The sequence below is a fragment of the Manacus candei genome, unplaced genomic scaffold (genome assembly GCF_025592945.1).
Source record: "Manacus candei isolate 608988 ecotype Guabito, Panama unplaced genomic scaffold, ASM2559294v1 h1tg000008l, whole genome shotgun sequence".
Taxonomy (NCBI): Eukaryota; Metazoa; Chordata; class Aves; order Passeriformes; family Pipridae; genus Manacus; species Manacus candei.
The window spans coordinates 12,034,302-12,059,679 of record NW_026138056.1 but is presented as its reverse complement, the minus strand read 5'-3'; the positions used below and the strand labels follow the sequence as shown (position 1 = coordinate 12,059,679).

Genomic DNA, 25,378 nt, shown 5'->3' with positions numbered 1-25,378 from the left:
TATTTCCATTGCATAAACTGATGATGATTTGTTGATGTCCTTGTTGAAGTGCAAGGAAATTGTGAAGTTAAAATATTACATTAGAGTCACAGCACAGCAAATTATTAAGTTGTATATGTACTGCATATTCTTAGAAATATGCTTTACAAGTCAACAAGCAGTATTTTCAGCTTACCTTTTAAGTCTGTTACTACATTGGATCTGGACATAGCACCTGCAGCAGAATTTTTTTTAAAAAATGCTTCTGCCATGTTTGCAGCAAATATGTTTTTTACCCCAATATATATGAACTCTTATGGATATCTTAGCTGAAAAATGTGACTCGGATCGAGGTTTTAATCTCTTTTCTGATGCTGTAGAATGTGGGTTTTTTCCTAAGGCTCTCTCTCTCCTTGGTCATTTTAGAAAAAAATAATCCACCAGTGCATAGGTAGTTCTTACTGCTGTGTACTCTCTTTGAAGTCCAAAATTCCATTTTTTTATATACATAGATACCATCTGTTCCTAAGGTGGACAAACAGAACAGGTCATACTGATCGGTTTGATTATTAGATCACAGGAAGGTTCAAAACAGATAAAAGACTAACTTAATGAGAGACCAAAACTAAGTCATGATGAAACAGCTGTTTCTGCACTTTTCTAACCAGTAGAGAAAGTGGGAAGTCTGAGTCCATCATCCACATTGTTAATAGCATTTTTCTTAAAATATAGCAGCAGAGGAAATCATCATAAGTGGGAATATTTTTGACTGTCTCTCTGAGCTGACAAGTTATCTGCGTACTCTGGGCAGTGCACAAAGGAGTAATTTTGTAAACGTAAGATGCTTGAGAGAAGTCCTGTGCCTGCTCAGTTCAGATTTCTTAGTTGCAGAGTTAGCAATAATTATGTAGCAGTATGTGTGAGGGAGCCATCTACTAAGTTGGTCTACAGCAAATGATTTTGTACGACTGGCTTAAAATTTAGGACTAGTGATTATTATGTCTCAAAGTAGTGCTCTTTACTCCTCCTTATAATACTCCTCTGCTGTGTTTTCAGTGCTGTGTCAAACTTGAAAATTGCTCATTAGAAATTAGGCAGAAAGATACTTAAAAGGTTTCTGTTCTGAAAAAATAACCAAATTATAGGTTCAAGAACAAGAGCAAAATCTCTAGTTAGAACAACTGGTACTACTACCTGTACTTACGGCCATGGTAACCTTTCACGTTTCGTACCTCTGTTTCTGCCAAATTTGGACCCTTTAGGCTGAGACTTTTTCTATTCCAAGTGTCTGCTACAAGGCTGGTTCTCCTTTTTTGCAGAGGCTTCACAGAAATAGAGAGCCATTTCTGACAGTGGCATGAAAAATTGCATTCTTCAATATGTTTCATTATCTCCCAAAAACATTAGTAAATAGAGCACTTCGTATATAAGTGTTGGAGTGCGGGTGCCCCTTGCTTTAGAGTGAAAGCTTTGAAACTTGTCTGTGATGCAAGCAAGGTGCTATTTGCTGTTAAATGAAAATACTGTTCCGGATACCTGTGAGGGAGGAAGTCTAAGCCTGAAGATTCGCATGTTTGTTATGTATTGGTAGTTAAGGTTTTTAACCTAAGATTATTCCCAATCAGGTCTGCTTAGTACATATTCTCCGTTTTCTACTCTTAGTTTTTACATGTGTATTGAAATTTGTTGACAAATTAGAGGTAGTATTTTTGTATCTTGACAAGACAGCAGGGCAGAGAACGACAGAGAAATCTGTGACACCATGAGAGATTTAGGTAGGTAGCCAAGCTTCAGTCTGGCTGGGCAGAGGTCTCAGCCAAGCATTGACACTGCATGGTTCTCATCTAAGTGAAGACTCAAGAATGAGCAACTGGGAAATGCACTTAGTGCAGTTTAATAAAAAGGGAATAAATGGATTGTGACACAAAGGTTTCTTAACTGGTAGCATGTGCTGCAATTCAGAAACAGAAATGAACAAAATTTCTTAATCTCAGTATTGTTGTCAGGAGACGTTTGTGAACCCCAAAGCATGCTTTGTTTCTTTGTCTTAAAGGGGTGATCCATACTGAGAATGAGAGATCCTACTACCTCTGTCAATTAATAACAACACTAGCTAAACATAATTATAAATATCCCTCAAGATGAGGTCTTAGCATCTCAAGTTGGCTGTTAAAAATTAGTAGATGTTTTTGACCTTAATCTTCCCCTACATGGGTTCCTCATCTCTAGAGGAATGAATCTGATGGTAAGATTATGATACCATCTGATTTCACAGGAGTGTTGTGAAAGTATATTCATTATGAAGATTTGGACATTTTACTTATGGGTACCATAAGAAAACCGATAAGTAAATTAATAATTCTGTCTTCGGTGTTTGCTAGGCATGGCATCTCACATGAACAATTAGGAGGAAACAAAATATTGAAGTAGTTTTTCAGTGAGTGATATCTGCTATGTGTGCTGATTGAAGCCAATACTTTTAGAGGGAAGAAGAAAAGCATAGTATTATATAATAGATAAAGACACCATAACACACAGCAAGGTTTGATCTAACACTTGGATGGGTTTAGCATAACTTTTTATGTGTGTTTGCTAGCAAAACATCTTGCTGTATATACACCTTGTGAGGCAGATGGTGTTAGTCAGAAAAAAAAATGAAAAAATGCTAATTAAGAAATAAACTGTGTAGTAACAGAACTCATTGTTGGATTTACTTTCTGTCTCCATTGTGAAGTCATTATTGATTTGCACTAGTTTATCAAATGCTAGCCAGAGGAATACCTTAAATGAGAAGCAAAGTTGTCGTGGTATTGATTTTATATAGTCAGTCTAGCTAAAAGAGGAATTCTAGTAATTTTTGATTTAGGAAGCAGAATGTTTCAATCGGAAGATTCTGTAGATGACTCTTGATTAAAAAACTTATTTTAGCAGCCTGGGATATCTGCAAGGAATATTGGCTACCTTTTTGGAAAAGATAGGAAGCAGCAGGAACTGGGTGACTGTGGAAGAAACTCCATTCTTATGGATGTATCTTTTCTTTCTTTTATGGGAAGCTACTTAGGTTGAATAAAAAATTTCAAGTTGTCAGTTTTTGACTTTTCCGAGGGGAGGTGTAAGCATGGTTTTATTGAAACCTGAAACTTACATGAAAATTCCTCTTACTTATGTTGACCAGATTTTTCACAGTCAGAGAATAATAATAATAATATTAAACAGTAGAATTAATACACTTTAAAAGTAAGGACCAGGAAATTATAGCTTGGCCATCTCAGAAACTGTTTCTCAGATCCTTCTGCTAAGCTTGGCCGTCTCAGAGACTGTGTTTCTTGGATTCTTCTGCTAGGATTCCATTCCCTTGCCAGAAGTGCTTGAAGCAAATTTACCAAACTCCCAGTCGGTATTTAATGAGCATTATATGTTGCTTGGGGTAAGGGAGGGGAACTAGGTTACTTTTAACAGGTGAACTCTATAAGAGAATATTATCTTGACTTGATAATTTCCAGGAGACCAGTTATCAAATCTGGTGCTGAGATTGTTTTTAGTGAATTTCACTTATATAAACTTAAAAAATTTCCATCAAAATTTGAGAGCTCTTCTACTTACAAGCAAATATGAGGAGATCATGGAAACATCAGAGATGAGACAGGTGCAGATTCCTGTGCTTTTGTTGTCCACATAAAAAAGGAGCATAAAGATAGGAACATCCAATGTTAGCTGAAATATAAATGTATTCAGGGTATGACAGACCAGGATAAAGTGATTTCTGAGGTTCAGTACCTTTTGTGAATGTCTTACCATCTGTTCATTCCCATGTAAGCAGAGACTGTTACGTTTCAATACCTTGACTTCTAGTGTAGTCAAGATGTCATGGAGAAAGCAGGGAAGTCTCAATTTTTTTTGACATCTAACCTATTAAAGGGAAATAAAATTGCCACCACATTCTGAAATGCTGTCATGCTATAGCTGGATTTGTAGGATATCTAGCTGTAGAAGACACTATAGTTTTGTCATGAAAAAACAAGATATAAACAGCTACCACAGAGCTTGTTCTTTCATCTTTCTTTCCTGGTGTAAAACATGAAAGACAACATTGGTAACTAAGGAATTTTTTTGTATGACATTTTATATACTGTTTTTTTAAATCATCCCCAAAATTACAGTTCAGTTTGAGATGAGAACTTTGTGGAGTAAGCAAGTGTGGAAGAGTGTCTACTGATCTGTCTATTGATCTTCTGAGCAACAAGATCAACATAATTTTGAAGACTGAAGAAATAATAGCTTGTACTGCTGCTTTTTGGTCATACCTGCCTGTTCCCAGTCAGAACAGCAGAGTCACCCGTTCATTTGTATGTGTTTCCTCTGCTTCTTCAGAAGTTTCAACCATATCAGCAGTTATCTTGTCCTCTCATAGCATTTACTGCCAGTACCTGAGTTTCAGCAGAAGGGACAATGCTAAGAGACATTTTTAAACCACTAAACTTTTCTGCAGCTCTTTCATCCTCAATGCATTTCTGCTCTCCGATTTGTTAGCTTTCTCTGGGACCTACTTTTAGTTTGCATTTCTGTTTCTTTCTATTTATCTTATATTTGTGAAGACTAGGTTGTCACTTTTCTGAAGTGCTCTCTTGTCAGGAGGCTGCCACTGGGTCGCTGCACTTACAGGAAGATTAGGTAGAAGCCCATTTTTGCTTAAATCCACATACCTTTTCTTCTCTGTACATGAGACCTCCTTATGAGGTACTGTCTGGAGCACAGGGAGGTTTTTTTTCCCCTCAACTGCTCATTTCAAAGTTGTCTACACCTACTAAACCGAAATGTGGTTTTCATCTGTTATCTGGCTTGCTTTATACATTCACTGACTGCATAAGACTGATTTTGATCTACATCATGCAATTTTCAAACGCCTGTTTAATGACTACAAAAATTGCCTGCGCTCCTCACAGGACCTACAGTATTACTAGTTAGCATCTAGTAATCTACCTTTATCCCAGGAATACTTCCAGTATACTGACATGTGAAAACTGCCTTCTGAACATACAGGAACATTTACAGGACTTTTGTACTACCAAAGTTTAAATAGTTTCTTGTAAATCCAATAAATAGTCTACTTGTGTACTTGCATATTTTACAGAGATAATCCTACACAATATTTTCTTGGACTCGTTTTTAGCTGTGTACAAATCAGATACTTTGTCCTCTCTGAAATAAATAGTTCTCGAAATTCACAAAAAAAGAGTTCCTATGCAGAGTTTTTGAAAGCAACGAGCATTCTCTTGAAGTGCACTGTTTTGTGAACTTTGTATGTGATATCTTATCTCCAGGTCTGGAAGAGATCATGACTTCCACCAAATGTAGCTTTTTGTGACCTGATTAGAGATTCAACAGCTGTGTTTTAAGGGGGTTGTAGAAACAATTGCTACAAATATTAGAAAGTATTACACATCATACAATGATGAGAGTTGGAAGGGACCTGAAAGATCATCTAGTTCCAACCCCCCTGCCATGTACTTCTGCAACTAGCCCGGCTTGCTCAAACTTCATCCAACCTGGCCTTGAACACTTCCAGGGATGGGGCATCCACAGCTTCTCTGGGAAACCTGTTCCAGTGCTTCATCACTCTCACAGTAAAGAATTTCTTTCTAACATCTAGTCTAAACCTACCCTCTTTCAATTTAAATCCGTTACTTCTTGTCCTTTCACTGTCTGCCTGTATGAAAAGTCCCTTTCCCTTCTTTTTATAAGCTCCTTTCAGGTACTGGAGGCCACAATAGGGTCTCCTGAAGCCTTCTCTTCTCCATGCTCCTTCAGCCTGTCTTTGTAGGAGAGATGCTCCATCTCTCTGATCATCTTGGTGGCCTTCCTGGATTTGGTTGAACAGGTCCATGTTTTTCCTGTGTTGGGGACCTCAGAGCTGGATGCAGCGCTCCAGGTGGGGTCTCCAGAGCGGAGAGGGGGCAGAATCACCTCCTTGACCTGCTGGTCATACTTCTTTTGGTGCAGCCCAGAGCATGGTTGGCTTTCTGGGCTGAGAGCACCTAATGCCAGGTCATGTCCAGCTTTTCACCCATGAGAACCCTGAAGTTCTTCTCCACAGGGCTGCTCTCAGTAAGTTTCCCATTCTGTGCTCAGGTATGGGACTGCCCTGACCGAGGATGCAACACCTTGCACTTGGACTTACTGAAATTCCTGGTGTTCTCTTGGGCCCACCTATCAAGTTTGTCCAGGTCCAATTAGATTATGACCTAGTAGTCTATGTTTTTAATTAGGTATTGAGATTTTATGTCATATTAAGTATTACACAATGAATATATGTAGCTTTCTTGTAGGCTTGATTTTTCTAAAGGAAATACAAATTCAAAGTTCCCTCACCCCTCAAAACTACTGCATAAAAGGGTTATGTTCCATGAGACCATAGAGACCATGATGCTTCTTTTAGGTGTCTTCTTAATAAGAGGGAGATGTGAACCAAACTGGAAGGAAGCCAGGCTTTCTGTTATGAACACAACACAGCCTGATACAGGGTAGTGAATTCTCATTGTGGCTCTACAAAGCGTTAATGAAGTTCTAATTTAAAAAGCAAACAGAAAACCTCTACATTGCACCATGGGGACCCAACACATTTTATCACATTGTATTGTGACTAATATTAATATTGTTAATTAACAAGCTTTCTTGAGATCTAGGAATATTATGGCAACAAGTTTTTATTTTTTTTCAAGGCTGCCTAATGATTCTCAGTACCTCCAAACAGAGGAGCAGTGAAATGGAATGATCTAAATTACGAACTCATTTAGAATATCAAAAAATGAAACATTTTTGCCAAGTGAAAAATAATCACATCTCAATTTAAGCAATTTTTTTACACTTTAAAATAGAAACCGTTAAAACAGAAACTTACCATGCTGAAGGATAGAAGCATAACTGGATCTTTTTAAGTGTGGCCAATATTTATCTTCAGAGTGAAATGAAGTTTACGCCACTTCTCACTGAGAGATCCCACACAGGGGTTTAATGGGATTTAACTAAAGCACTTTGAATTCATACAAATTAATTCAGACATTAATTATTTGTCTTAACTTTCCTTCATAACCCCACATAGACAGGATCTGACTGTGTATTCCTTTACTTATATAAATCCGTTCTCACTATTGACTGTATCTAGGTAATTTTCCAGTACTGTGGTTTCACACAGGACTTTCTTCTTGTGCTCCAGCACCTACTTATTTAAAAATACTGAATGGAATGGCAAAATCGAGCATACAGAAAAGTAGATGATATCTTCCTTTTTCTCCTGGGATGACACTTAGGAGTGGCTCTGCTAGTTTGGTGTCATAATTTGTTTTGGGTTTTAGTGAGGCTAGTTACTTGCTGTCTTTGGAGTTTATAAAATAAATTATTTTTTTAAAAAGGCAAAAAAAGCTTAGGATTTCATCTTCATAAAATATGTAGTATCTCTTAAGCGGTTTGAATTAATGTGCTGTTTAAAAAGTTTAACTCCTTGTCACAACTCTTTACTCCTCATATTTTTAATACTGGAATAACTCTTTTCTGAGGCGGTACTACAGAAGAAGCACAGAAACTGTGCTTTGTTAAATGTTGTATCAATCTAACCTGCAATCTCATATAATGAAATGGCGTAATCATCATTTTCATTGCCGTTTGGTGTCAGTAGGGTGCTCTTTAACTGTCTGTTTTCATTACTGAAATTTGCATTTCTCCGAGTACAACCTTAATCAGATTTTCTCAGTTGATAAAATATGGACAGTACTTGATCTCTCCTGGTCTCTTTCCATGGTTCACAGAAACTTGGTGCAGCTTGATATGAAAGAATATTTTTGGGGTTTAGTTTTTCTGCATATGCCTGTCGCGAGATTGCCTGACTGGTACACGTGGTTTGTCTTTACAGGCTAAATAAAATTGCATATTTTGTGATAACAGCTCAGTGGCTTGGTGGTGGACTATAACAACAACTGTGTGTGCATTAAAACTATGCCCTGAGGATTTCACAAATGTTAAATAATTTTTCTATGACTTACCAGAGTTTCACCATCAACTTTTCACCTGCACTTTTTTTGGTAAAAGTGTTTCAATATCTTTGTGCATGTGTAAACTAATGTCTGTGATTTTAAAGAAAAATCATCTAAAAAGCAACCTTATTTAGGCTGACTTCTGTTTTGTAGTTTGGTTACTGAAGCAATCACCTGCATGTGCATAGGTCCAGAAACAACAAATCCTTATGAGAGCACTAGAAATACAGAGCCTCGTTTGGTCCATATTTAAAGGTTGGGTTTTCCATGTTCTTTTGGAAAGATTTAACCTAAAATAATTTTTGCATGTTTGACATTTTTGCTGCTTGTCCTTTTGCAGGTCCAATGATGCACCAGCAGCCTCCCTCCCAGCAGTACAACATGCCGCAGGCAGGTGGCCAGCACTACCAGGGGCAGCAGCCGCCGATGGGAATGATGGGCCAAGTTAACCAAGGAAATCACATGATGGGTCAGAGACAGATCCCTCCATACAGGCCACCACAGCAAGGTAGAAATTCACTTTAGTACACTTACATCGATTTTAAATAACCATTTTAAAAACTATTTTACATCACTTGCCTACACCAAATTTTGATCAAATCACTTGGTGTCACAGACTTTGTTTGCACACTCTTTTTATTACTTTTTAAGGGTGGTTCTTGCAGCAAGAGACTACTGGTATCACCATGAAACACGAAGACAAATATTCTCTTTTTTTTTTCTTTTTGGTTCTCTCTGAGATTATGCATTCTGAAATTATGCATCTCAGATATGCTGATGCAGAATTCTGTTTTGATATTTAAATGATAGGTACAGAAAAGGAACAGAGTACCTGCTTGGTTCTGAATTCACTCAATTACAAAAAAAAGGAACAATGTTCCCCAGTATTGCTTCCCCTTTTTTTTTTTTCTTTCCAGTCCTTTTTGCCGAGGAATAATTTTATTTTTAACACCTTAGTATGCTATATGCATTCCTAAAATGAACTCAAATCTGGTTTGATATGTATGTTCTCAGTCTAGTCCAGCCAAACAACTGTGTGTGTATATATGGATGGATACATTTGTTTCTTTTTTTAATTAAACTGGATTACATATGTTGTCTGTAATGCAACAATATGGGTGGGGAATACATTTGAGAAATATTTCTCATACTAAAATCAGAAATTAGCAACTTTATAACAGAGAAAACAAGTTATTTACGTATTGACTGGTTGTGGTTTTTCAGGCCCACCACAGCAGTACTCAGGCCAGGAAGACTATTATGGGGACCAATACAGTCATGGTGGACAAGGTCCTCCAGAAGGCATGAACCAGCAATATTACCCTGATGGTAATCTCTCATAAATGTTAACTTTCCCATTTTCTATACCTGCCCAATACTAATGTAGTCCTATGCCCAAAATTAGAGGATGAGGCAAGAATAGTAATTGGATATCATACCTCACATTTACAAAACCTTCCAAATTCAGAATTGTTACTACAGTTTAAATTACTGTGACTTACTGTGACTAGTTAAATTTGCAACTTTAAGCATGTAATTGGTATTACTCCCATTTGAAACTCTTAACAACAGTTTTAGTATTTAAAAATTAATTGGAATAATTGGTTTATCTAAAAGTATGGAGAGTTCCTTAGCATATCTAGTATGATTGAGATGAATGAAAACAGTCGTTACTTTATTATCAATAAGAGAGGGGGCGATATCCTTTTATTAAAAATTTTATTGAACTGAAAAAACTTGCTAAAAATATGTGGCTTTTCTGTAAATATTATATTTTTTTCACTTAGTGTTTAGTTTTCGTGTAAGTTGTACAAATGTGTTATTGCTGCTATGGTGTGGGCCTTTAGTTTAATTTGTATATGGGAATGAAATGGTCCCTGCCCTGAAGAGATTGTGTCCCCTCAGTGCTTTCAAGACAAGACCGAAACCTTGCATTTCATAAATCTGTCTTCCTACCTGGTGGAATACAGAGTGCTGAAGGTTATTGGATTGTGTTATAAGTTAGAAAAGTTGAAATTAACTTGTTTTCAGGCTGAGCAGAGACTGGAAGAACAAAGATGCTGACTCATGACTACTGTGATAACCATGTGTGCAACTTAATAGTATCTTACTAAGTTCAGGGAGTGTGGTATATGTTAATGTTTTAAAAATATATACAAAGTAAAGCTGTGTCATTGCCAAAGCAACTACTCATTGCAAATAGAGGGATACAAGTTAGTTGTTTGAATTTAATATCCATTAAATTGATTTTAAGATACATCAAGACACATCTACCTAAGCTTACATGTGTTAATTTTTGGAGATGTATGTGCAGAGTTATTTTACAAGTTGCATTAATTCATTAAGGCTTTCATTTTGGAACATTTATGTTACACACATGAACACTAAATGGTTACAGCAATTTACTCTAGTAAGGGCAATTTGGTGTTACCATCAACAGCTCTGTGACAACACAGATTGCTTTTAAGACCTGTTCCTTCCAAAGAGTAATCTTTGGCATCACCTCATTATCACTCTTATATAGAATGCAAAGACAATATGTTTTAAGAATTGTTTTAATGGTTAAGTATTCATATAAGATTCAGTCGGTGACGTATGGTACAATTGCAGAACTAATAACAAAGGCCAACTGAGTTTTAGAACTGTTTTCTCCTTTCCTTATTTCAAAATTTTATTCCAAATTCGTATTATTAAATTTCAAATGTAAACAAAGTTTTGGCTTGTTTTCTTGACCCAATTATCAATAAGATATATTTCGATCATTTGTAAGACAAAATATGTTTGTATGAAAACCAACAACAGGTGGGGTGCTTACTGCATATATTGCTTTCTTAATCAGAGATGCCTGTAGTCTCTGAATAGGAAGGATTGTTTGTAATGAATCTACTCAAGACTGGAATATAAGAGGAAAAGTTTTCGTAAGACTTAAAGTAGGAATTCTGTTTGTAGGGAAAACCTCGAGAATGTTATTTTTCTGTCACTTAAAAGCTGAATTTAATGTAGACTGTGGTTCATAACTTTATTGTGCTTTATTTGTTATATTTCACACTGCTTTTAGCATATGCTTTTGAATTGGAGATCAGCAGAACAGGTGTTAGACAAAGTATGATAATTGCTTTCTTTGTTCATTCTAATTTAATTCAGGTTATTTACATGTGAAAGGCCTAAATGCTTTCATTTTTTTCTGAGTGAAAGATAAAGTACTTCCCCCCCTACTCCCCCAACAAGGATTATCAGAAGGTTAAGACCATCCCTTGCTGTGATGTTGCTAGAACTACTGCATTAAGCTTTTTTTTTTCCCCCCGTCACATGTTAATTCATATGAAAGAAAATCATATTAATAAGTCTTTGGCTAGTGCAATTGAAAATTCTTCTTCATGTATATCCAGTTGAAATTTTTTTTTTTTTTTCATTTTTCTGAGAAATGAAATATTTTTAGGGTTTTCACTCAGAGACCATTAACGTTTCTTCCTGTCTCTTGTCGAATTGATGTAGGTCATAATGATTACGGTTATCAGCAACCGTCGTATCCTGAACAAGGCTACGATAGGCCTTATGAGGATTCCTCACAACATTACTACGAAGGAGGTATCTATATACCTTCACACACATACGCACATACATTCCCTTTCCTCCCCCACCCGCAACGGGAACAAAAATTCTCACACAACACAACTTATACCCATGCAAAGCTCTTGTAGAATACTAGTTGCTGGCTGTCTTGAAAATTGCAGGGAACTTGAAGCCTTCAGAATAATTTCTTGCAAACACCTAAAAATATATAACCACAATTTACCATTTCTAACAACAGTAAAATGACTAAAACACTCTAGAGATTTTTTTTTTTTTACCTCAATGGAAATTTTTATTTAAACATAAATTTGTTGGTTCAGTTGTATATCTTTTTGTGTGTGTATATATTTTGTATAATTATAGTGCTGTTAGGAAACAGCTTGCTGATCTTGTGTAGCTAGTCTGTGCTCTTGTAGCTGTCTTTAATTTTGTCTTTTTTTTTGTTTTTTATTTTATTTAGCGTAGTCATGATCTTATGACTGTGATGTTCCAGTAAATGTAATGCTCGTTTGGCAGAGATGCTGAAAGTGCTGCAGTTCAACTTTGCAAAATTGGCTTTAACTGCAGTTTGTTTGGCCGAGTTCCTTCTGTTTGGTTTGAGTTTTCTTTGTTTTGTTCAGTTTTTGAAATCAATATTGCATTTTCATTTTGTTTTTGTGTTGTTGGCTGTGCATCTTAGAAGGAAAAAAAATAAAATAGGTATCTTTATAAGTTTTTGCTTTCTTGCAATCATCTTACAGGAAACTCTCAATATGGTCAGCAGCAAGATGCATATCAAGGACCACCCCAACAGCAGGGTTACCCACCACAACAGCAGCAATATCCTGGCCAACAAGGCTATCCAGGACAACAGCAGGGTTATGGTAAGAACCTAAAGACACAGACAGCAGTCACAGAAACGACTGAGAGACCCTTGTTGTATATTATCCTATCCCTGTTTTACTGGGTCCAGAGGCCAACCCTGTGCAGAACAGCTGTATGCCTGCCCTTTCACTGGGCCAAAACAAGAAAGCTTAGAAGACAGATTCTTTTGGGAATTAGGTCTCTTGGCAGTCTAGGAGAGTGCAGTAGCACAGAAAACTGAAGGTGACTAAGTAGCATTATAATGGGTGTCTTTAATTTAGAAGGACCCAGAAAGACTCTGCTTTTTTCTGTCCTCTGTAGGTGAACACAGTCAGAAAGATGACAAAGAGCCATTTATACCTTTTCACCTGTGAATTTACCAATTAGAACAAAATTATTTAAAAACTTGTTTAAAACTTTGTCCAACGTACATGAATCATTCTTTGAAAATTCTTTTACTGATCAGTACAGAAATGCAACTTTCACAAGAGTTTGTCATACAAATTTCACTAGTAGTGCACACCTTCTGATACATGGCAGGAGTGAGAAATCCTCTGCCACGAGTAAGATAGTGTAGTCCCTGGATTCAAGGAAAACCTCCCAAACAGGAAATTGAAAGTGGTAGCATGTAATGTTTGTGCATTACTTCTGAAAACTTGAGGTCAGAAGAGTATACTGAAAATACTGCTCTTTTAAGTTTTACATGCTTGCACATTGTAAAGTTGTAAATATTTGTCACAGAAGAAAAAAATCTCTGAAGTTCCGTAATTACAATTTTCTCTGAAATTCCGTACATTCTGTATGTATTTTAACTGTTAGCTTTTTTGTAGGTTTAACTGCTAAAACTGTCAGCATTGTAGGTATGTGAGGAAGTGCAGGGATGATTTGTTTGCCATGTAGATAAATGCCAGATTTACATTAAGTCTAGTTATGTTGAGACAGAGTTAAGTTTTATGAGAATCCACTGAGATTTAGGAAGTGTTTTCCTTTTGGAGGTTATGGTTGAATTGATAGTTCTAAAATAATACTCAGGTGCTTCTCTTCTTCTAAACATAACATAGGAATAGAATGAAGACCAGAGTGGAGGTCCATGTAGCTCACTGCTCTGAATATGGAATTAAAGAAATAAAATCTGACCTATTCAGAAAATTTAGCTTAAGAAATACTAGAAGAAAAGGGATAAGGAAAACTGATGGAGGGACTTACCCAATGTAATTCGTAAAAAAAAAAAAAAGCATACTTTTAAATTTCTGGGTTTTAGCAGAAATAGTTATTGAAGTTCCATTTTTATTTTATAAAATCTGTCAGTGAATATTTAGAATTCAGTTATAAAGGTTTACCATGAATAAATAAACCCATGTTCATTTGTCAGATGAACACAGCAGTTTTTCGGATGTCGTATTCTTGCTCAATTTAATATTTAATTGCTTTCTAATTTGCAAAAAAAAAATCAATATCTCAGTCATTATTATCAATCTTGAAGGTTTTGTTTCACTGTAGAAAGCTGAAACTGCATAGTTCAAGGGGATTTGAGGCCTGAGGAGAATGGTAATAGCTTATGGAACTTTTTTTCTCCAAGTCAACTTTTTGACTATCTTAGATACTACTGAAAGAGTTACCAGCTGATGTCATCTAAATGTCCAGTGCCTGTACCTAAAACTAAAAACTAAAAAGTGTTGGTTTGTTTAAAAGAAAGCACTTTAAGAGCTGCACGTCTTCAGCTCTTAAAAATGGAGAGACAGTTTTCAGGGATGGTGTTGAAAAATCTAACAGATCCACTGCAAAGGATTCATATGGAGTGCCACTGAAATACACAGTACACCATCTCTCCCAGTGTTGGAGGCTACACTGTCTTATGGCAGCTTCCAGTGCTAGACAGGCTGAGTCCCTGTGAATAGTAACAGAAAGAGTTTGTACTGACAAAAAAAACAACTTCTTTTTACAGCCAAAAAAGACTGGAGTCAAAGTTTTGGATTTTTTCCTAGCCTTTTTCTGGAAAGCTAATATTACCAGAGGAGTATGGAGTAGATGGTGCTTTTTTTCCATCCCACAATAGTTTTTACTGGTTGTCACATCCCACATTGTATGCACAGAACTTGCTTGCCTGACATCCCATTTATGATTGCCTGCTGTGGTGTGAGAACTCGCTCTCTGGCAGTGAGGTGCTGCTGGTCTCTTCAGAAGGTCCAAATGCTGATCATCTGGCTGCTCCTGGCATTATAAACTTCTGTAACTGGAGCAGCACACAGCAGGAGGAGCCTGCTTCCCTAAATCCTGGAAAGGGTTCATGTTTATCATTCATCATTTCTTGCCTTGTTCTGCTCTGTCCTATGACTTTGTCTGTGGAACTTGAATGCATGGTATTACATAATGACTATATAAATAAAGGTAGATGTTTCTGTGGGTGGAGCACAGGCCCTGTCAGCAAAGGTGCTTTCCAGGGAGAAAGGAGGGCCACTCAAAAGACCTAACTACACAGTAGTGATATTTCTTAACCCTGCTCAGCTGTAAAATTCAATGCTTTTACTGTTCTATTCTTTCCAACACCTTAAATAGTCTTTTTTTTAATTTTATTTAAATTTTTTTTTTCCATTTGCATGATCTCCAGGCCCCTCCCAGAGTGGTCCAGGACCTCAGTATCCCAATTATCCACAAGGACAAGGCCAACAGTATGGGGGATACAGACCCACGCAGCCTGGGCCACCCCAGCCACCCCAGCAGAGGCCTTATGGATATGACCAGGTATTCTTTCGTTTGATGAGAAAATTGTTGTTCTTACGCACTCATTTAATAATCTTAAGATTCTTCTGGACATTTAAAGTAATGAATTTGAGGACATGATCTCTCAGGTATGTATGTACAGTTCTCCCGGGTTTTATTTCTTGGTGATTTACCCAGAATCATTTGTCTGGAGTTGTGACTAGTCACTCTCTCCCGAGTTTGCTAAGTTTTAATGCAATTTGGCAAAGTGAGGCCCTCCAGACAATCTTTTTTGACTTTAAAAATTAAGTATAAGGTTTCATAACCTCATGATGAATAAATAAAATGAAATATAAGGTTCCTAAATCTAATGGTGGATCATTTTTCATCACTGCTTTGCAGTAGAAATAGTTGAATTGATTTTCCACAAACACAAATCCTAATCCTAATCTTCCTCTCCAGTTGCAAAAACATCTCAGGTGCGCAACTGAGGTCTTTTAGCTGTAGAGCTGTATGGGAAGACATGAAACCTCTTTGTGCATAGATTTTCTCTGAGCAGTATCAGGAGGCACTGAACATGGGAAAGCAGTGTCCCAAAAATCAACTGCTTCCTTCCTACCACTGCTAAGATAAGTTTAAAACACAACAAACCCACCATAACTTCAGGCTGGAGTTGTAGTGAGGGACTCCTGTAAAAAAATCTGTCTTAGAATTACAGGATGAAGCAGAAGTTTTATTCCTGTAGAAGGTACTAAACTATAAAAAACCTAATCTTTGCAGTATGAATCGTTCAGAAATGTCATTAAAACATACACTGTTATTTTCCTTGGCATAAATAAAATGAAGATCAAGTAAATGATCAAGATGAGGTTCTAGCATTTAAATAAAACCCTGATATGTCAGTAGAAGATCAGTTGAACTTTCAAGAAAAACTTTCCCTTGGAAGTGAGAATAGTCACAGTTGCCCACATTTTTAAAGGAGAACAGTTGGCTTGCTTTCTACAGAAAGTAAAAAAGACAAGGAAGAGGGAACAAAGTCTTTCAGTGTCATAGTTTAGAGATGCAGTTACTTCTAATTATTTATCAGATAAACAAAATGTTTATGCACGGAACTGGTAACTTTCTCTGCAAACAATAAGCTACAGCAAAATTCTTTGGTTTTGGCAAATATAGGGTCAAGGAAACTTAATCACAATTTGCTGAGTTTCTTTCAGTTTTTCTTACAGTAGGAGTGGATAACCTTCTCTGTAGATAGGCTCTGCTCCTCTAGTTTGTGCAGTCTTAAGTTCCACTGGGAAACTCAATTATAGAAGACCTCTCTTTCATACTAGCCATTCCCATAGGAATTGCGCTGCTTAAATTCTCATCTAGCAGCTGTTGTGAAACTCTTCTTCATGACTGATTGTTATATTACAATGTAACAAAGCTAACATTAAACTGAAATTTAAAATACCACCTTATCGTGGTGGTACTTAACACGGAATGGTGGCAGGACTGCAGTTCGGGACACGTTCACTTCCTAGCACAGTGCTTTCTTCTGCAAGCCTTGAACCCTGTGGTGAAGGATCATGGTAAGCTTGTAGCATTGATGCTTTCACCTCTGCCCACCTCTGCAGTACATGACATTCTTTCAAAAGAAGGAGAATATCAATAAGGGTAATAACTCTGTGTATTGGATCTGTGGAATAATTGCTTCCCATAGGATATGTGGACTAGTTCTTCATGTTCACTGGGATGTGCCTTGGTTTTTGAGATACATGTACAATTCTGTAATGCTTGATAGGTGGATATTTTTAGGTATCTCTGTGTCATGGTTAGTTTCCTAAATTACTTTGAATTTAGGTGACCTTGTCCTTTTGAAATAATTTTCAAAGTTCAGGTGGGAAGTAATCCCCGTCTTTTATTTTTTGCTGATGTTCTGCAAATTTCACAGCAGTCCTTTGAATGTAAAGGTATACTCTTTTGATCCAGGTTCCTGGATTTAAATCCGTGTCATTGGTTTTACTTTTACATCAAAGCACAAAGGATTTTTAGTGAGATGAAACTATACCAGTTACTTATATCAGTTTATCATTTATTGTTATTTGTTTCCACCTTTTAACATCACAGTTTATTTGGATGGTCTTCTGATTTCAGCTTTTAATACAGGAAAATGTGCCTTGTGGTCTAATTATATATTTTGAATTTTTTTTTAGGGTCAATATGGAAATTATCAACAGTGAAAAAGTACTCACATTCCGGTAGGCAATATTTGTTAGCAGCCATATTGTCTCCTCAGCACTGTGGACATCTTCCCAAGATGAGAACCTCCCATTCCACCTAGCTTTTGGAAAAATCTTGTGGCTGTGTTACGGTATACAGTCTTTATGGGTTAATTATTAAAGACTGTAGATTCTCAGAAACTGATTTCACATCTCTACTCTAGATGGCAATATTGGACAGAAAATCTGTGACATAACAATTTGCAGTGAGTTGAGGACTGTATGTCAAATAGACTGTTACTGACTGAAAGGTGTGAACCAGCTTTGTATGTTTATGAAGGTTATGGGAATTTAATATTTTTTTCCATGGATTTTTTTTGTAGGGGGGAAAGGGGAAATGCACACTTTTTACAGCAGCAATATTTTGTATATAATGTTTTTCATGGGGTGAATATGCAAGACAGTACACTACTCGCTGGGCAGGATAACAAATCTACTGTTAAAATGGGTAGGACATGGTAAGTGCTTGATTGTATTAGTCTTGAAATGGTGTACGATCAAGATAAGAGTGAAAAAAGATGGAGAGCATCCTACATCACTGACAGGTTCACGTACAAAGGTAGAGAATCCCAGTTATCTAAATGGGAACATAATTAAAGACAGTGTAATATAGTCTTGTGCAAAGATTAATTTTTTAAGCTTTCCAATTTTTCTGAGTGAAGCGGTTTTGTAAAAATTGTTTCTAACAGTTTGACAATTTTCTGCAACGTTTTTTGGGTAACAAACGTTTGGGTTTTATTTCTCAAGTGTTTTGTCAGAGCTTTGCATAAGCAAGCTGTAATCCCTCTTATTAATTGCAATAACAAAGAAAATGACAAGTGTTAATTTTACTTGGCTTGAATATGCAAAGAACTTGAAAAAGAATATGGAGAACAGGACTGTATTGTATAAGTGTATTTTAACCTTTAGTTGAATAATTTTTATGTATCAAAATAGCCTAGAGGACTTTGTAAAACCTATCTAAACTTTTGTTGTGGTTTAGGAACGGTATTCCCCAATTTTATGTTCCCACTGACACACTCCAAACCACACGCCTGCTTCCCCCTCCACCTCTGCTGGGGTGGCTGGAGAGGAGAATTGGAGGCACAAAAGGTAAAGATCACATGTTGACATTAGAACAGTTTACTGTAAACAGCAATGAGATAAGAAAACAGAAAACAAACAGTAACAGCAACAATACTAATGACAGAGGGTACAAAAAAGAGGCAAATGAGTCACACACAGTTGCTCACCCCGTGGAGCCCAGCAATTAGTGAACCACCCCAGGCTAAATGACCTGAGGTGGTGCAGAATAACCTCCGGGTCCCAGCCATGCCCCTCCTGGCTACTGCAACAATTAACGCTGTCCTGGCCGGAACCAGGACAACTTTTCTAACTGGGAGTTAATAATTTTAAAAAGGGGGCATTTTTTGTGTGTGTCTGTTTTTCTTATTGGTTAACATGAGACCAAGGGGATGTTTTATAACATCAAATATAAAACCTGTTGGTGAGGTAAATGCCAAATTTTGTTTTGAGTTGCATTAATGCTTCTAGTGTTGCATGTGAGATAGAGGCAGCACCTTGATCAATAGCATAGTACACAAAAAATTGGTTTTGAGACTGTCCTGCAACTATGTATCAGATAAGTAAAAGGATATTCTGTTCTGCAGAAATATCTGCATTCAGGAATTCCTGGCAACATTTATAAAGGATAAAAGTTAAAATTAGTCCAGGAGTAAAATAATATTTTGGGTTTTTTCAGTTGGCAATCAGTGTTCGGGGAAAAAAAAAAGAAAGTCAACTGGTGTTCCTAATATGTATGACATTATACATGAAAGACAAGATTTTCAATTTGTTCATCCTTTTTAAAGGGAAAAGAGTTTTCTTAAAGTCAGTAGAAAATACACATCAAGATTTGAACAGATATGGGATGAGGAACATTATGAATGAAAAACTTGTAGGTTCTGTGCCAATTTTCTACCACTGTGTACTTCATTGCTATTTAAAACTGTACTCCATGAATTCTAACGGAAGAATAAATTATTTGTGATTTTAATTTTCTCATTTGTTTCTTTAAATTAGATCCCTATCACTTTGATGTCTCGTCTGGAGACTCTGCTGTGGGTTTTGATTTTATAGAAGTTTGGCTAGAATAACCAAACTGTATTTGCAGTCTAGGACTTTATCAAAATTCTCTTGCCATAACCAAGTTAATTAGAATTAACTGTTCAGTAATCAGCATGTTGTGTAGGTTGTTTGTTAAGAAATTCTTCCTGTGAAAATGAAGGTCCATGAGGCTATAATCAAGATGACTGAATTAGATAAATGAGTTGAGGAGACAAAAATATGTTGAACCCAACCTGGTGTAGATATGTTATCTCATTTGAAATAAGCTCAACTGACATTAAGAAATAATTTGTCTTGCCAACCCATCTTCTGTTGTCTTATTCTCCTTTTTAATGGAAAGTAAAATTGCAATTTTAATAAGCAGAATTTCCTCCAGGGTTTCCCTCCTAGAGACTACTGCATTTGCAAGGTTTAATTGTTTTATAACGGTCCTGTTTCGTAAAACTTTTTAATTGGTGGTGACAAAAATTACCTTATTCCTCTGATACTATGCCAGAAGAACAACTTGAGAGGAGATAGCTCCACGCAAAAGTATTTCTACTAAAATGATATATTAAAAAGGAACCAGTTTTCCCTAAATGAAAGAAGCAGGAACGCGCAAGAGGACCAGCATGAAATGGCAAGATACAAGGTTCATTTTTGTAAGTCTTCCTTATGAAATAAAATCCACCCAATAGTGAACTAGTAAAAACGGTATTGGAATTGGCACTTTACATGTAGAATGTAGAAAATAAGGAGGGGACTGGCACAGCAAATCAAGTATGTGAACAGAAATGACACAGATGTTCAAAGAATAAAGAGGAGGGGTTAATGCATTCAGTGACTTTTAGTTATTGTAGGGCCGTGATTTTTGCCATTGTATTTTGCTCTTTTCATATGGTTTTATTTCCTTTTCTGCTCTGTGAATAACTCACAAAAGGGCTGGCTCACTGTTTCAATTGAAATTGACTTCACAAGGTTGTAACATAAGTAAGCATTTACTTTATAGGGCAGGATAAATGTATCTTTTTGCAAATAGTCCCACTTCCATTTTCATACCTAAATTACTTCAAAATGTTTAAAGTAATTGATTTTTTTTTTGAGAAAATGCACCTGATTAAAGGGGAGCAAGGACTTAAATGCAAAAATATCATTGTACTTCTGCAGTTCTCACCACAGAGGATGCTGAAACACTTCAATGTGATTTTTTAAAAAAGATCAGATTTTAGATTCAAAAAAGGAGAGAATACTTCAATTTACAAAATTAAGAGAAAATGTTACTTCAGCAAGTCTAGGTGGAATTCTGCCAGAAGCCCTGAAGAAGTTCAGAAAGAAAGTAGCGGGTTTTCCCTACGTAGGCAGCAGTTGCAGAAGCATAAGGAAGAAATCCTGTAAAATGAACCCCAAAAAAACCTTCTCAAGCAAATAGATACCTGAATAAAATAGTAAGTTTAAAAAAAAAAATTAAGTACTATGCTAAATGACATGTTCATTAACAAAAAAAAAAACCAACAAAAACAAACAAACAAAAACAAACAAACAAAAAGGATAATAAAAACTGACCCTCAGTCTGCTAGAATTATAGTACAAAATCGTAGTACAGTCTGATGAAACTGATCCTTATGTTCACAAAGCCTGAAGTTGTCTGAGAAGCTACTGCCATGAAAATAAAGCATGCAGTAAGGTGGACTGCAAAGCACTGGAAAGGAGATTATGCAGGATTTAAAACTGTAGAAATGCAATGGAGCATACATTGCAGATCTTCAGAAGTTACTGATGTTTACAATCAGAGTACTGGGTGGGATAATTCCAGTTTACTCATACATGGCTAATCAGCTGTCAGGAGCAGTTCAGCGGATAGCACAGTAACACTTCCATTCAGTGGGTGTCAGAAGTCACAGTGCCACCAAAATATTCCAAAAGCAGTGGTATGGAACACCTAACAAAACACTGTAACACTGATTGGAGTTTTTTCAGCTCGGAATTACTATGCTCAAGCTTGTCTCTCCCATATCAAAAAGATAGCTCAGGTAAAAGGTAAGTAGGTAACAAGTGGTCAAGAACAAATCTAGTATGTTTGGGGTTGATTCAGATGTATATGTATAAACCAGCAGCACATAACAGTGTAATTTTTGTAAGGGTACTGACATGATGAAAATTAAAGGCAACACCTTTGAAAATGATAAGAGGACGTGCTTCTTATGACATGGACAACTACAAACTCAGTCTACAGGGGCTCTGTAGGATTAAAAAAAATGAGTTGGACGGAAACATGAGAATGTAAAATTGTGTAGGTTGGGAAAGACCTCTAAGGGCATTAACCCGGCAGTGCAAAGTCCACCAGTAAACCATGTCTCCAGCTGCCACAGTTACACATCTTTTAAACACCTCCAGGGATGGTGACTCCACTGCTCCCTGGGCAGCCTTTTCCAATGCTTGACAACCCTTTTGGAGGAGAAAATTTTTCCTAATACCCGATCTAAATCCCTCCTGGCACAATTTGAGGCCATTTTCTCTTGCCCTATCATTATTACCTGGGAGAAGAACCCAAACCGTACCTTGCTGCAATCTCCTTTCATGAGCACATTTAACTTAGAGGAGACAAAAAGCTTACTTTGAAAGAATATAGAACCTCATGTTTCGCAGCTTTATGCAACAAGCAGTATTCTAGAGTGTGGAATGTACTTCTCTTGGTGCCTTGACAGTAAATGTTCAGAGTATATTTAGATTTTTTTTTTTTTTTAATCGTAACATTTAGAATGTCACTCTGCAAAATCTGGAAGTAGACATTACTAGCAGCAGACTAATCTAGCAGAATGTCTAGTTTCCCCTTCTTGAGATCTGATTCTGCTATGGGAAGATTTTTCAGTTTTCTATAGATTTTTTTCTAATTTTCTCTTACCATTCTCCACTTGGTTTTATGAAATGAAGGCAGTTCAGTATGTCAGTGGTTTTACAGATGTACACCTTGGGTTTCTGGTGGGAAGAGCTCTGGGGCTGGAAAGGAAGATGCTGGAACAGCCAGAGCTAATAGTCTGTGAACTCTTCGGACCACTGCGTTATTTTCACTTGCTGTGACACTTTTTAAACAAATGGCCTAGGTGAATTGCCATATAAATGCTTTTGCATTTTGGTTCATAATTTTCATTTAATCTAAAAGTTAATTTTACACAGCATAAATTCTAATCACCTACTGCAGTTGGTGTTGCCAGAAGTGCGTTGGCATCTTGACACAGGTTCATTACAGATATTTTTTGTAGAAAAATGCCATTTGTGAGGGCAGGCTTGATAGAAATACACATTTTGTTTTCATGAAATTAAGTTACATCAGTTGTAGCTCTTGACTTTTTTTGCAAACTTCAAGTGAAGCATTTTCAGTCTCCAGTTGCCACCTTTACATTTTTGCAGATGTAGCTTTTCTCAGCATAGAGCCTTTAGACTTTGTTTCCACAGGGCTACAAAGTAAACAAGTGCCACAATTCTTAGAATTTATTTCTAATGCTGATTATGGCTTTGCTTGTTAAGATAGTTGCTTGCTAAGTTGATACTGTGTCAATCTCAAAAGGTATCTCTCCTTTTTTTTTTTTTTCTTCTCTTTTTAACCCCAGCAAAGGTACAGATCATTTCAGAGCTAGCTTTTCTTATTTGAGCACCTAGATAACGATATACTCACAAAGCTGTTTCCAACTCAGAAAAAAATGTTTGCCTTCTACCATGGAATACCTTCTTTAGAAACTCACTGTTGTGTAAAAAGGATTCTGCCTATAAATGCCAGAGTTTCTAATTTCATAAGCACAGAGAGCCTGCCCAACGGAGTATGATGAAGTATTTGCTAGTGTGACACTGGCTTCAGATTTATCATCAGCCTGTGTCCACATAGACTCAGGAAAGGTAAGCACATAGCAAAACTGAGGCAGGCATGAAGGTTTCTGTTGTGTCCCCCAGAGTATTTTTGGTTGATGGCAAGTGGATGATCTTAGGACCGTAAATAGATGCTTGGTGAGTACTAGGATATCTGTCACCACTACAAGTACCTTGCGTGCATGCTAACATGTCTAATGGAGCCTGGTGTTCATTGGTGCTTGTTACGACTGTTGCTGTGGTCTTGCTATAAAGACAGCACTGATACTTTATTACCTCAAAAGCTTAGTTCTAAATTGCCTCTACTGTATTATTTGTTCTTCAGTTTCGCATTGCTTCAGGTTTTCTGGCTCTCTGGCAGGAAACAGGGAAGGCAGAAAAGCAGGAATCTTATGTGACACCGATTCTGCTGACAAGGAACATGGAGACTGATTGATTTGCCTGCTTCAGTAGTTCCTTTGACTCTTTAGAAATTCGGAGTTTAAAATGTGGCAGGCCTGAGATCTGTGGGCCTGAGAGTATAAAGAGTCCATCTATCCACCATACTGTACACTGATGAATCTGAGAGCAATGTAGCCTTTCAAAGCAAAAAAATCATGTTCGAGCAAAGGGAGGGTGTAGATAACTAGGAGTAAGAATAAATGGTGAAACACAGAAACATCAATAAGCATAAGGGCTTCCTTAATGTAACCCAGGAGACTTGCAAGGATAAGTGAGGGTCTGTAGCACCAGTGGCAACACAGGGGGGAGAGGGGCAAACTCGATGGTTTACAACAACTTTGATGACTGATGGCATTTTCAGAAGGCAACAATTCAGATAATAAACTAATACACATTGGAAGGGACCTAAGGAGGTCTCTACTCCAACCTCCTGGTCAAAGCTGGGTCAGATTCAGGTTGCTGATCATCCTCCAAGGATGGAGACTGCACAACCTCTCTGGAACCATGTTCCCCTGCCTGACTTTCCTCCACATGAAAAAGTTTCTTCTATTAGCAAGTCTGAACCTCTTTTGCTTCAGCTCATGCCTGTTAGCTCTTGTTCTCCAGCCGTTCACTGCCATGAAGTACCTGGCTTTGTCTTCTTGCTGACCTACCTTTGTATGCTTAGAGGCTCCTGTTAGGTCTCACCCCAAACCATCTCATCTGAGCTGAACAAGCCCTGTGGTCACAATCTCCTCTCCATGGAAGGGAAAGCACTTCAGCCTAGTGGCCCTCCACTGAATTTGCTCCATTTCATCGGGTTCTTTGCTGAGGGGTGGGGTAAGGCTGGACACAGTACTGCAAAGTCCACACAACTCCTGATGTACAGTCAGTCCCCCCCCAGTCGAAGATGTCAGTGCCCAGGAACAGAAAGTGTCAGGAACTGAAGATTATATAAAAGGAGGTGGTTTATATTATAAGATCAGAGGAGGAACAGGAATGAGGATACTGAATCAATAAGCTTAAAACTCCAGATGTTTATGTGTAAGTGCAGTAAGTACAGAAATGTACAGAAAGATTCTTAAGTGTGAGATTGAAGCTGTAACTGCATTGGCATAACAGAAACACAGTTCTATTTATTTATTTACTGGTCTTGAACATTAACATATACACATCTTTTTTTCAAGTTGAAGAGGGGAGATGCTTTGTCAGTGAATAAGGCAGTACGTCTTCTCTGAGGTATGAAAAGTTGACCAATTGAATGGTCTTCCCAAGTAGGAAGAGAGCAAATACAGTCATTGTGGTGAGATTTCACTATAGGCTCTAATTTAGATCTGCCTAAGATGTACATGGCCATTCTCTGACTGACCAAGCCAACTCATCTGAAATGCAGGAGCTGAGGATAATGGGGAATGGTAGCTCTGAAACATACCTTGGGAAAAGGATGCAGCAGAATGCAGGCAGGTTCCTAGGAGAGTTTTGATACAGAAGGCATGAGGAAAGGAGCCACATGGAAGATGCCTTCTGTGTTCCTTCATCAGTGAATAATCATCTCTCCATGCAGGGCTTAATGGCACCTCAAGTAAGAGATCATGAGGTGGAACAATTTTACTTCTAGAAAAGGAAGGA

General features: G+C 37.2%; 1 protein-coding gene across 5 annotated transcripts in view; it reads left to right on the top strand.

Annotated features, from left to right (window-relative positions):
* The window catches only part of SS18 (SS18 subunit of BAF chromatin remodeling complex), a 44,556-nt gene extending 25,138 nt beyond the window's left edge, over positions 1-19,418 (top strand). For 3 of the 5 annotated variants that reach the window (XM_051775369.1, XM_051775394.1, XM_051775399.1), the window contains 6 exons: positions 8,347-8,514; positions 9,231-9,335; positions 11,502-11,594; positions 12,320-12,442; positions 15,031-15,164; positions 17,318-19,418. In XM_051775369.1, coding sequence (XP_051631329.1) covers positions 8,347-8,514; positions 9,231-9,335; positions 11,502-11,594; positions 12,320-12,442; positions 15,031-15,164; positions 17,318-17,344 — 650 coding nt within the window. In that variant the 3' untranslated portion in view covers positions 17,345-19,418. The remainder of the gene's footprint in view (positions 1-8,346; positions 8,515-9,230; positions 9,336-11,501; positions 11,595-12,319; positions 12,443-15,030; positions 15,165-17,317) is intronic. The other 2 variants (XM_051775379.1, XM_051775388.1) reach the window with 2 other exon arrangements.
* Positions 19,419-25,378: the final 5,960 nt, after the last annotated feature.